This window comes from Dermochelys coriacea, chromosome 7, assembly GCF_009764565.3.
Source record: "Dermochelys coriacea isolate rDerCor1 chromosome 7, rDerCor1.pri.v4, whole genome shotgun sequence".
Lineage (NCBI taxonomy): Eukaryota > Metazoa > Chordata > Testudines > Dermochelyidae > Dermochelys > Dermochelys coriacea.
In genome coordinates this window covers 105,913,120-105,925,696 of record NC_050074.1, presented here as the reverse complement: position 1 = coordinate 105,925,696, position 12,577 = coordinate 105,913,120, and the positions used below count along the sequence as shown (strand labels likewise).

The window sequence follows — 12,577 nt, the reverse complement described above, 5'->3', positions numbered from 1 at the left end:
CACCTTTTCCCCCCTTACCCACTTTTCCATCAAATCTTTCATGTGGTTTACATATGCCACATCACTCATCCCAACACCTCTCTTAAGGCTTCAAAATTTTACCCTGTTTCAGGTGTAATCTAAAACGGTTTCAAAACCATTTCCTTGAATTGACCATAATCTGAAGCATCTCTAATTGGCATCTTATTCAATAGCTTTACCTGTCAACTTTGCAATCAAAGTGGGCATCTTTTGGTTCTCAAGAATATGGTGAAATACACACGCCTCTCAAAAGGTGAAGAAATATTCAGCAATGTCCCCTGTCTCACTGTATGCAGGACACAACCGTTCCCATTTGTGGATTTTTGGAGAGATGGGACTCACTGGCGTGTGGGTGTTCTGGTTCTCCTTCTCTATCAAGTCCAGTTGGCACTCCTCTTTTTCCTCCATAGCTAATTTCTGGATCACCATTTCTTTGTCAGCCTCTGTCTGTTTCAGTTCCAAAACACTGATGTTCAGCTTTTTGCTTAGCCTCCTCTGTTTCCATGGCTCTTCGGTTTGTAGCTTCTTGTCCGACGTTCTCTGCTTCCATTTCTTTTATCTGTAATTGTTTTAATTCCAAGCGTCTTTTGTGTTCTTTTTCTCTCTTCTGCCGGCAGTCTGCACAGCTCCAGCTTCTTACCAGTTTAACTTTCATTCATTTTGCCGCTTTTCTGTCCCTACTTCCTTTGCCGAAATAATCAAAACACAAAATAACCTCTTTGACTGATCTCTAGCCACCACACTTAAAAATCACCACCAGTGCAAAGCTCACTCAGAGTAACAAGCTGTGCAAATGATCCTGCCGACTACACCACTGTGACAGGTTCCCCCTGGGGTGCCACCTGGAACTGGGATACCACTGAGCCCTCTGGCCCACAAGGCTTGGCTCCCCCATACACTGTACTGCTGTGACAAGCTGCAAAGCCCTCAAAGCTTGCACTTTCACCAGCATTCACACAGATAGGGACACAGTACCCAGCTGCAGTTACATGCAGGCTCTATAACCACCAGCCTCCCAGCCTAGGGTCCTAGAGCAGTACCATCCTTCCCTGGATGAATCTGGCCAGTATACAGGTTTAACACCTGGTCCGCCTCTCCCTCAATGTGAAGAGGACCATGCACACTTAGAATCATAGAATCATAGAATATCAGGGTTGGAAGGGACCCCAGAAGGTCATCTAGTCCAACCCCCTGCTCAAAGCAGGACCAAGTCCCAGTTAAATCATCCTAGCCAGGGCTTTGTCAAGCCTGACCTTAAAAACCTCTAAGGAAGGAGATTCTACCACCTCCCTAGGTAACGCATTCCAGTGTTTCACCACCCTCTTAGTGAAAAAGTTTTTCCTAATATCCAATTTAAACCTCCCCCATTGCAACTTGAGACCATTACTCCTCGTTCTGTCATCTGCTACCATTGAGAACAGTCTAGAGCCATCCTCTTTGAAACCCCCTTTCAGGTAGTTGAAAGCAGCTATCAAATCCCCCCTCATTCTTCTCTTCTGCAGACTAAACAATCCCAGCTCCCTCAGCCTCTCCTCATAAGTCATGTGCTCTAGACCCCTAATCATTTTTGTTGCCCTTCGCTGTACTCTTTCCAATTTATCCACATCCTTCTTGTAGTGTGGGGCCCAAAACTGGACACAGTACTCCAGATGAGGCCTCACCAGTGTCGAATAGAGGGGAACGATCACGTCCCTCGATCTGCTCGCTATGCCCCTACTTATACATCCCAAAATGCCATTGGCCTTCTTGGCAACAAGGGCACACTGCTGACTCATATCCAGCTTCTCGTCCACTGTCACCCCTAGGTCCTTTTCCGCAGAACTGCTGCCGAGCCATTCGGTCCCTAGTCTGTAGCGGTGCATTGGATTCTTCCATCCTAAGTGCAGGACCCTGCACTTATCCTTATTGAACCTCATTAGATTTCTTTTGGCCCAATCTTCCAACTTGTCTAGGTCCTTCTGTATCCTATCCCTCCCCTCCAGCGTATCTACCACTCCTCCCAGTTTAGTATCATCCGCAAATTTGCTGAGAGTGCAATCCACACCATCCTCCAGATCATTTATGAAGATATTGAACAAAACGGGCCCCAGGACCGACCCCTGGGGCACTCCACTTGACACCGGCTGCCAACTAGACATGGAGCCATTGATCACTACCCGTTGAGCCCGACAATCTAGCCAGCTTTCTACCCACCTTATAGTGCATTCATCCAGCCCATACTTCCTTAACTTGCTGACAAGCTTACTTGTGGTAACCAAACTGAGATTTTCCCCAGACACCTAATCAAACGCATACTGGTTTGAATTAAACATAAAATAAATGTACTCACTACAAAAAAATAGATTAAGTGATAACAGATCAAAGCAGATTACCTAGTAAACAAACAAAAACCACAAACTGAGCTTAACATACTAGATAGGCAGGATATGAATTGGCAATTTCTCACCCTGAGTGATAAACAGGCTGGCAGATTCTTAAGGCACAAGCTGCCTTTGCTTTGCAGCTTGGGTTTCCCAGGTTTTCATACACAGGCTAGAAATCCCTTTAGCCTGTGACCATCACTTCCTCCAGTTCAGTCTTTGTTCCTCAGGTGTTTCCAGGTGTGTTGTGTAGGGAGGTACCATCATGGTATTTCCCCCTTTTATATCTTTTTCCCACTTGCTGGAAAGCTCTTTTGCTGTGACCTGGGTCAAATAGTCCCCATTGTGCAGTACTATCTATGAGAAGTTTCTATTGTACACAGTTCCTGGGATAATCCTTGTGTTGTGTGCATTTCCTCAATAAAGCCATTATCATTGTCTGGCCTTTCTTCTGTTGTACTTGAAAGGCTGCTTATGGGCGTTTTCAATTTCACAACATGTTTAGGTAACACATACATAGCCTAACTTCAAATATGATAGCACGTAGAAACCAACGAGATATTAATGTCTAGCAGATCAAGACTTTTAGAATGATATCTCACAAGGCATACTTTGTACAAAACATATCCTAATTATATGACAGTGCTGAATAAGGGGGTGCCAGAGTGTCTCCTATACCATTGCCTATTCCTTACTCTAGTAAAAATGTGTAAAAACTGTTTAAGGTTCAGGAAATAGCTGTAAGGAAACAAGCTCTCATCTTCAGCAAAAGAAACTCCTTACTTAACAAGAATAATGAGTCTTTCAAATAAGTTACATTCTAACTTAACTAAAGATGAGGAATTCTTCCAATTAAGGCTTTTTTAAAACAACAAAAAACAAACAAACAAAAAAAGACTGAAGGATTATTTTTCAAAAGCATTTAAGTAAATGGAGCACAAACCTCACAGAGTCAATGGGACTTCTCTTAAATCAGTTAAATGCTTCTGAAAATCCCACCCTAAATACCAGCTTTGCAGTGCCAAACCAACTGCCATTGTCAGTTTAGACTTCATAGCAAGACTCAGTCTAGATATTAAGCATTTATAATGAAGACTGAAATAAGCAATCACATAAAACTTTTTGGACAATCAAGGTTTGATCTCTTAAGGTTTAGATTCTCAGATTGAATTGAAGCAAATCAAATAGTTTATTAGAAGTCACTAGTTGCACAATCCCTCATTACCAACAGAGGGTCTGTCTACACAAGCTAGGGTATAAATCTACCCCTCACTAATCTTCTGTGCACTAAGTGTCCAGGGGGACCCTGCTGCAACACACTAAGAATTCCATAGTATGGTATGATCTACCCCAATTTTAGGGTGCAATGGCAGGGAACACATGTACAATTAGTGCACAGCAGGCTAGTGCTGGGTAGATTTATACCCCAGCTTGTTGCAAACTAAGTGTTTGTTTGTGTAGACAAATCCTAGGTTTCATCAGCTGTCTTGGATGCAACCAAATTATGTGCCAACCTTCAAGTTTTTAAAATCCTGAACATCCCTAAAAAGTTTTGAAGCATCACACTTTCTTGTGCAGCATAAAGACAAAACAAGATACAGTACCTCTTCCTTTTTCTAGAGCAACAGGTAGGGGATGATAGTTGTGTGCACCATATTTAGCTTCACGTTCAAATATGTACTCGGAGGACAGAGTTCCCTGGCTGGTTTTTTTAGGTGCAACTACTGTAGAAGCACTCACTGAAGCATGAGCACCACGGCGCAGAACAGCAAAGGTTTGCGAGTGGGCTAGTTTGGAAAACATTCTTGACTTCAGGTATATTGTTATAGATCTGAAAAGAGAAAATTGACACTTTAGAACCAACATACTCTACTTGTGGAGGAAATCCTTGCAGGGACTCAAGTGCCTATTCCACCAGGATTATAGAATTTACAACTTTTGCAATTCAACTGAAAAAGTTTATACTCAGTACCAAGGAATGTAGTACCCACATCAAATACCTGCTAAAACAAGTTTCTTGCTTTCATTTACTATATTTCAGTGGCCTACAGAAAGTTAACATCTATGATTAAGTTCTTGTGTATGCACACAAGCTGCAACTCCCCTTTCAATGTACTCTGCAGCAACCTGGGCCTAAACTCTGGAGCATGGGACCCAGATTTCTGCGCCATTCCAAAGCAGCAGACTAGAAATTCTGGAGCAGCTTCACAGAAATGAATTGTTTTATTTTCATGAAAACAATAATCAGCACCATTTAAACTACAGTAGTATTTTATTGTATTAATTGAATTTAGTAAGATAATAAAAAATACAATATAAATAAAAAGGCAAATGATAATACATAAAATCAATAATAATTTTTATTCTATAGTTCAGCAGATGAGGAAAATGCGTATCCTTTAAAAACATTAACATAAGATCAGAAAGTAAATAAAACAATTCAGAAGTAGGCAAAACTTGTGCCCAGTTCTGACCCAAAGCTTAGATGACAGTACTATCAAGTTTGACAGGGGCAAAACAGTTCTACACAAAGTTTAGGCGAGCCCGAGTTTTGGAAGTGAAATTTGTGCTTCCATATAAATTTTCCTGTACTTTCATCATATGAAGTTTATCCGTCTGTAAATAAAGGATATGGATTTTAAAAATTATATCACTTAAGAAGTACAAATGGAACCCTTTGCTTCATTTAGAGGACAAAAATCAATGGCTAAGATGAAAAGACTCATGAAAGGACTTCACTACAGAAATTCTGATAGTTACTTGAATAATTAACTACTGAATAGATGCAGTTGGATATGAATGTTTGTCTTACATTCTTATAACTCTCCAGTAAACCCATGACTTCAGATATCTTGTTTCAAATTGTGCAATAGAGAAGCCCATCTAAACTCTAGTCATTTCCTAAACACAAAAGTTAGAGGTACGAGTTACCTGGAAACCTGAGAGATTACTTCTTGAGGACAAAAATGAAATGGCAAAATAAGACTACTCTGAGAGCACAAGAAGCCTCTCCTTAAACAAAAAGAAAAGGAGTACTTGGGGCACCTTAGAGACTAACAAATTTATTTGAGCATAAGCTTTTGTGAGCTACAGCTCACTTCATCGGATGCTTTGTTTAAAAATGCAAGCCATTCCACACTGACAGCTTTGTGGGGAATGGAATTTTCCATCTTAATAGCATAATTATTTTTTTCTGAAGTTAAGATTAAATAGGTGGAAAGTGACATTGTGCCAGAGAATGAACATGTTTATGCAAAACAGAACGAACTTTCTAAAAGAACAATTAATCCATGTTAGAACATGTTAGAACCTTGAAATGCTAGCATCAAAGGATAATATCAGGGCAGAGTTCACTTATACAACCAGTTTTACAGAAGTTTCCAGGACATTTTCTGTGTTTTCCATGCTTCCAGAGCGGACAGATTCTCTGCGTTTTCAGAGGAAAAAACAACCATTATATAATTTCAACAGGAGAGTAGCACAGTACTACTTTTCCATTCAAATTCTGTAAAACATCTGACAAAGGGTACAGCTGAATGTTCCTAGATTCACTCTGTGTAGATTTTTCCACACACCAACCAGAGGGAGAACAGTTAAGAGAAAACAATAGGATGTGATGTGGGGAAAAAATAGGGCTCATTATTTATTTCTGAGGTGCAACTACAGCCTCCTGTAAATAACAAATTAAATGCATAGGATAATTTAAGATATGTAGACACTATGCAAGGCAAAAGTTTAAGAACTTACCTACTTAAATTCTATGATGGATGCCTCAGAAAAGTTGAATTAGTTCTTTCAGATTTCTATTTTGCAACAAAGTTTAAACAGAGTCTAGTCTTTTAAAGCTTTTCCTCATGAGATGAAGAGAACCAGCACTTACAAATTTCAGTTACACTACTGCAACTAGAGGAGACCAAGATTCTTCTAATACTACATAGTATTGCTGGATAGAATAAAAACTCAGCATTAATTTAGGTCAGTAAAACTGATATGAGTCACATTTCATGTTAAAGTTACAGGTAACTATAAAACGGCCAATAATTTTTTTTTAAACGTTACACAATGGAGTCCACCTTGTTTAAAAGATTTCCATTTGAAGCTTTCAGCTTCCTCATTAGGGCAAAAGTTTTATCTGAATTAAAGTCTAAGAACAATTAAAGTTTTAAAACAATAATTTTCATTGTATAATAAACCTGCTGGGAAACCATTTTCCTTTTAAGTATTCTATTTTTATACGATATTACAAATCAGAAACTGCCTGAGTTTGCAGAGAGCCAATAGCTATAAGGTATGAACTGCCCCATTAATTTCACTGGGGTTTAACTCAGCTGCCAATGAACAAGGACTGAAACACAAAAGGTTCTAACTAACTCAGAAAAGTGATCCAATTAACAAAAGTTGCAACTCTCCTTTCAATGTATTCTGCAGCAACCTGGACCTAAACTCTGGAGCATTGGACCCTGGCTTCTGTGCCATTCCAAAGCAGCAGACAAGAAATTCTGCAGCAGCTTCAGAGAAATTATGGATTTTTGCTTTTTAAAGAACATGAAAATAAAACAATTAGCACACTTTCTCTTGTATTTTGCTACTGAATTCAGTTTTGCTCTGTCCCAAGATTTTGGATCTTTAATGACAGGTTTCAGAGTAGCAGCCGTGTTAGTCTGTATTCGCAAAAAGAAAAGGAGTACCCGTGGCACCTTAGAGACTAACAAATTTATTAGAGCATAAGCTTTCGTGAGCTACAGCTCACTTCATCGGATGCATTTGGTGGAAAAAACAAAGGAGAGATTTATATACACACACACAGAGAACATGAAACAATGGGTTTATCATACACACTGTAAGGAGAGTGATCACTTAAGATAAGCCATCACCAGCAGCAGGGGGGGAAAGGAGGAAAACCTTTCATGGTGACAAGCAAGGTAGGCTAATTCCAGCAGTTAACAAGAATATCAGAAAAAGAAAAGGAGTACTTGTGGCACCTTAGAGACTAACAAATTTATTAGAGCATAAGCTTTCGTGAGCTACAGCTCACTTCATCGGATGCATCCGATGAAGTGAGCTGTAGCTCACGAAAGCTTATGCTCTCATAAATTTGTTAGTCTCTAAGGTGCCACAAGTACTCCTTTTCTTTTTGTGAATACAGACTAACACGGCTGCTACTCTGAAACAAAAGAATATCAGAGGAACAGTGGGGGGTGGGGTGGGAGGGAGAAATACCATGGGGAAATAGTTTACTTTGTGTAATGACTCATCCATTCCCAGTCTCTATTCAAGCCTAAGTTAATTGTATGCAGTTTGCAAATTAATTCCAATTCAGCAGTCTCTCGTTGGAGTCTGTTTTTGAAGCTTTTTTGTTGAAGTATAGCCACTCTTAGGTCTGTGATCGAGTGACCAGAGAGATTGAAGTGTTCTCCAACTGGTTTTTGAATGTTATAATTCTTGACGTCTGATTTGTGTCCATTGGCCAAACTGGACAGTCTCTACGTAAAAGAATGAATGGACACAAATCAGACGTCAAGAATTATAACATTCAAAAACCAGTTGGAGAACACTTCAATCTCTCTGGTCACTCGATCACAGACCTAAGAGTGGCTATACTTCAACAAAAAAGCTTCAAAAACAGACTCCAACGAGAGACTGCTGAATTGGAATTAATTTGCAAACTGCATACAATTAACTTAGGCTTGAATAGAGACTGGGAATGGATGAGTCATTACACAAAGTAAACTATTTCCCCATGGTATTTCTCCCTCCCACCCCACCCCCCACTGTTCCTCTGATATTCTTGTTAACTGCTGGAATTAGCCTACCTTGCTTGTCACCATGAAAGGTTCCCCCCCCCCCCCCCCCGCTGGTGATGGCTTATCTTAAGTGATCACTCTCCTTACAGTGTGTATGATAAACCCATTGTTTCATGTTCTCTGTGTGTGTGTGTGTGTGTGTGTGTGTGTATATATAAATCTCTCCTCTGCTTTTTCCACCAAATGCATCCGATGAAGTGAGCTGTATCTCACGAAAGCTTATGCTCTAATAAATTTGTTAGTCTCTAAGGTGCCATGGGTACTCCTTTTCTTTTTGTGGATCTTTAATGTAACACGACTGCACTGCAGTAGATGTCACAAGAGGCACAGTATATTTTGGCAGTGAGTAGGAGGACAGTTTGGGTTTTTAGCATTTGGAGATGTGTGTAAGATGGTGTAAAAAATGTAAGGAAATTGAGTCTTTGCACTGTGAAAGGGATACATCTGTTTTATTATTTCCTTTTGAACAGGACCAAAGGTGAGACACTGTGAGGCTTGAACTCCTTGTTCTTCACCAAATCAACTAGCTCTCTTGCTACCTGGCAGTACCTCCAATAAAGATGAATAAGCTTTAAAATTGTTTGTGGAAACAGTTGATATGTTCATCCTCATCAGATTTCAGTTACCCCTTCACTGGGCATGGAAAGAGGAGAGAGAGAGAGAGAGAAAAACAGTAAACCAGCCCCCACCTTTGGATTTCTCAGTGAAATCGAGGGAAATCTCTGGGGCAAGGACAGTTGCAGGGGGGAGGTTGTGCTGCACAGCAGAAAAAGCACATTGTCAAAGCTAGTCAAATGACAGAGTTTAATAGTGGACACAAATGCGGGCAGTTCACACTTCAGAGTTTCAGGCTGTCTGTAGACTCAAAAAAAAAAAGCATTGGTTTACATTCTGGTTCATATTTGAAAAAGTTTTCATAAGGGCTAAAAACATTAAGCTTAGATCCTGCTGGACGATTTTAAAACAAGGGATGCATTTTGCAGCAAATTCCACAGTTATGAACTCCCAAAGCTCCACTTATAAGTAAAGCTAAAGTCCTATTGTTTATTGTTCAAAGAAACTGATGCTATATGATTAGCTCTTTAAAAAAAATCAATATTTTTCTTTTCAAAATAAGAGACTATCTGGAATTTCTCAATTCTAGGCATCTTACCAGCCATCGCCCCTGCTGTTAAATATTAGCTTTGTGTTAGCTTTTCAAAACACACATCATATAAAGAGATTTTACAAATAGAAAGGGCAAAGAGATAACTGAAATGCAGCTCAATTGCATCAGTCAAAATTACATCTGGTTTAACTACTCAAATGTGACTGGTCCATGAGAGCCAGGCCCCTCAACACACCTCCCTAGTAGCGTAGCCAGTGTTACTAAGAGCACAGCTACATTGGGAAAATTTCCAGAATAGACAAGGGAATTTAAGCTGTACATGCCATCTATTAGAAAGCTACCTTTTGACATTATTAGGGCCCTACCGATTTCACGGCTGTGAAAAATGTGTCAGACCATGAAATCAGCCCTCCTCTGTGAAATCTGATCGCCCCCTCTGCCACTGAAGCCGGAGATTGGGGCAGCCCAGGCTTGGGGCTTCCATGCCCCCCCACCACTCCAGCTGGGGCTAAGAGCAGTCCAACCCCCCCCCCCCATCCCATTTTGGGTCAGGACCCCCATGGTTACAAACCCTGAAATTCCAGATGTAAACAGCTGAAATCATGACATTTACCAATTTTAAAACCCTCTGGCCATGAAATTGACCAGAATGGACTGTGAAATAGTAGGGCCTTAGGCATTATGAGTTAGGTTTGGGTTCCCTCTTACTTTCCTTTAAAGAAGAAAAATGTCAATCAGCAACACTGAAATGGATTTGAAAGTTGTGATTTTTTTTAAAGAATCCTCCTTAGAAGCCCAGACAATGGGGAGGCAACAACCCAACAATCATGTGTGCCGTGCCCTGCGTGAGTATTGTAAACCAGAAAAAAAAAAACCAAGAACTTGGTAAGAGCTCTGGGAGGGAGAAAAACTGAGTTATGCTGAGGCCACATCAAATATAGTTATTAGGCAAAAGCATTTGATGAAGTGGACGGAGAGCAGTTCCTGGACGAGGATGGAAGACAGACTGCAGAAAACATGTAAAGAACTTCACCCAGTTACAAAGAATGTTCACGAGGGAGTGCTGTTGCAGTCCTCACATACAAATTGAACTATTGTTCACTGCCCTTACTAAAGCATCAAAAAATCATCCCAAGTTGTAAGTCTATGTCTTTACGTGAGAATTAATATAACGCAGAGAAATCAGTGAAATATTTTCAGTCTCTAAAGACTCAGATCAGACTGGTTGGCTACAAGACACAAGCTTTCAGGAGGAACAGCTACAGCTGGTTATGTATTATTTAAACCTTTTCCAAACAAGATTACCTTCACAAAAATTACATCACACCTGAATCAGGCTCAGGAATATGCATCATTAAAGAGACCTAATAATTGGGTCATTTGTGAGAGGGCAATTGTCCCATCACTCTCTTCTCTGCCAAGAGCTATCAAAGACAAGTTAAAAGCAGGACACTGAGGATGTAAACAGCAGGGGAGGCTAATGTTACACAGCCAAGGGAGAAGATAACTGATTGTAAGGCCCCATGTCCTATCATCTTGGAGGAATAGGTAGGTTGTGGTGTCTCTCTCAATGAGATTTGAGCTCTCCCCTTCATTTAGTTTCCACTAGCCCAGAATGTCAAATACATGGCTCATCTGATGTATTCATGTGATCCACAGAATAGATTCAGACTGGCTATAATCGAGTTTATAGCCCTCATAGTTAAGAGGAAAGTCTTCCGAATGTAACTGATGCAGTGGTGTCCCTCTGAGTCAGAAGACAGCAGGAGACAATGACTCAGAAGGGCAACATTTCCCTCCCCCTATTAATCTCAGTGGGATATTAATGCTAAAACCCAGTGATGACACTTCAATATCCCTATTAACTACTGAATTGCTGACCATTTTAGCAATTAGACTAGGGGAGAAGGGGAGCGTGAAGCCCACGGGACGGTGTGAACTAGGACTTGCTGCTGAGAGCAATATGCAGAGGAAGAATTTAGCAAACCAGGGAAGGGAAAAAGGCGAACGGAGGAAGAAGGGGCCCTGCGGTAAAGATTTCAGAGCACCAAGGGCCTGAGGAACCTGCATCCCGCTGCCTTTCAGGGAGACCTGCTCCAAGTGCCCGGATCGCTTCTGGAAACGGGCCCGGGGCGCCTGAGGAGGTTTAACCCCCGGCCCGAGGTGGGGGGCAGATTCCCGGGAAGAGCCGACACCTCGCCCGTGCCTGGCACCAGGGCGGCCGCAGCAACACAAACGGCCACTGGCGACCACAGCGTCGCCCAGGCAAGCCCAGCTTCGCCCCTGCATCTCCATGGGATGCGCCCAGCTCCCCCCGGGGGAGCCGGATGTGCGTGCAGCGGGCACCGCCGCCAGTGCGAGCGCCCGGCCCTACCTGCCCCTGCCGGGACCGGAGCTCGCTGCAGCCGGGGCAGCGCCAGGGCCCCCGGGGCGAGCAGCCAGGCCCGTGGGTCTGAGGGGCTGCGGTCAGGCCGCCACTGGCACCGGCCGCCGAATCCCCGTGGCCGCCGGGCTCGGCCCCCGGCACGGGGGAAGGCAGCGGCGCGGCCTCGGACACGTCGCTGCGCCGGGAGCCCCCAGCCCCGCACTCACCCCTCAGCACCGGCGCGATGCCGCCTCTCCGCCCGCAACCCAAGAGAAAGAGGCGGAGGCTTCGCACACGGCAACTGTCACCGCTCTAGGCCCCGGCCACGTCACACCTCCCATAGGGGCAAGTTCTGCCAGCGACACGCCCATTGGCTACCTCGGCCACGCGTCGCCAATCACGGCTCGACCAAACCGCCCCTGCCCCCTGGCTCCCGCCACTCCCCGCTCCTGTCGAGGGGCTCGCCCCGTTTCGCCCGCTGCCGCGCTCTCCCCGTGTAGCGGTTCCGGCTTCTGCTCCAGCTGGTCCCCACGGCCCGCTCCCCTCTCCCGGGCCTGACTCCCCGCCCGCTCCCCTCTTCACCTGCGGCTCGCTCCCCTCCCCAGCTCCCCCCAGCTCCTCCCTGGGCCTGACTCCCGGCCCGATCCCCCCAGCTCCCCTCTTCACCTGCGGCTCGCTCCCCTCCCCAGCTCCCCCCAGCTCCTCCCTGGGCCTGACTCCCGGCCCGATCCCCCCAGCTCCCCTCTTCACCTGCGGCTCGCTCCCCTCCCCAGCTCCTCCCTGGGCCTGACTCCCGGCCCGATCCCCCCAGCTCCCCTCTTCACCTGCGGCTCGCTCCCCTCCCCAGCTCCTCCCTGGGCCTGACTCCCGGCCCGATCCCCCCAGCTCCCCTCTTCACCTGCGGCTCGCTCCCCTCCCC

The 12,577-nt window shown here is 43.8% G+C and overlaps 1 protein-coding gene across 2 annotated transcripts in view; it reads right to left on the bottom strand.

Moving 5' to 3' along the window:
• Positions 1-12,043, bottom strand: part of OAT (ornithine aminotransferase) — a 29,621-nt gene extending 17,578 nt beyond the window's left edge. The window contains exons 1-2 of one of the 2 annotated variants that reach the window (XM_038410887.2): positions 11,886-12,043; positions 3,986-4,212 (exon numbers count right to left, since the gene is read on the bottom strand). In XM_038410887.2, the coding sequence (XP_038266815.1) occupies positions 3,986-4,184 (199 nt within the window). In that variant the 5' untranslated portion in view covers positions 4,185-4,212; positions 11,886-12,043. Of the gene's footprint in view, positions 1-200; positions 681-3,985; positions 4,213-11,885 lie in introns of those variants that run through there. The other variant, XM_043518645.1, reaches the window with a different exon arrangement.
• Positions 12,044-12,577: the final 534 nt, after the last annotated feature.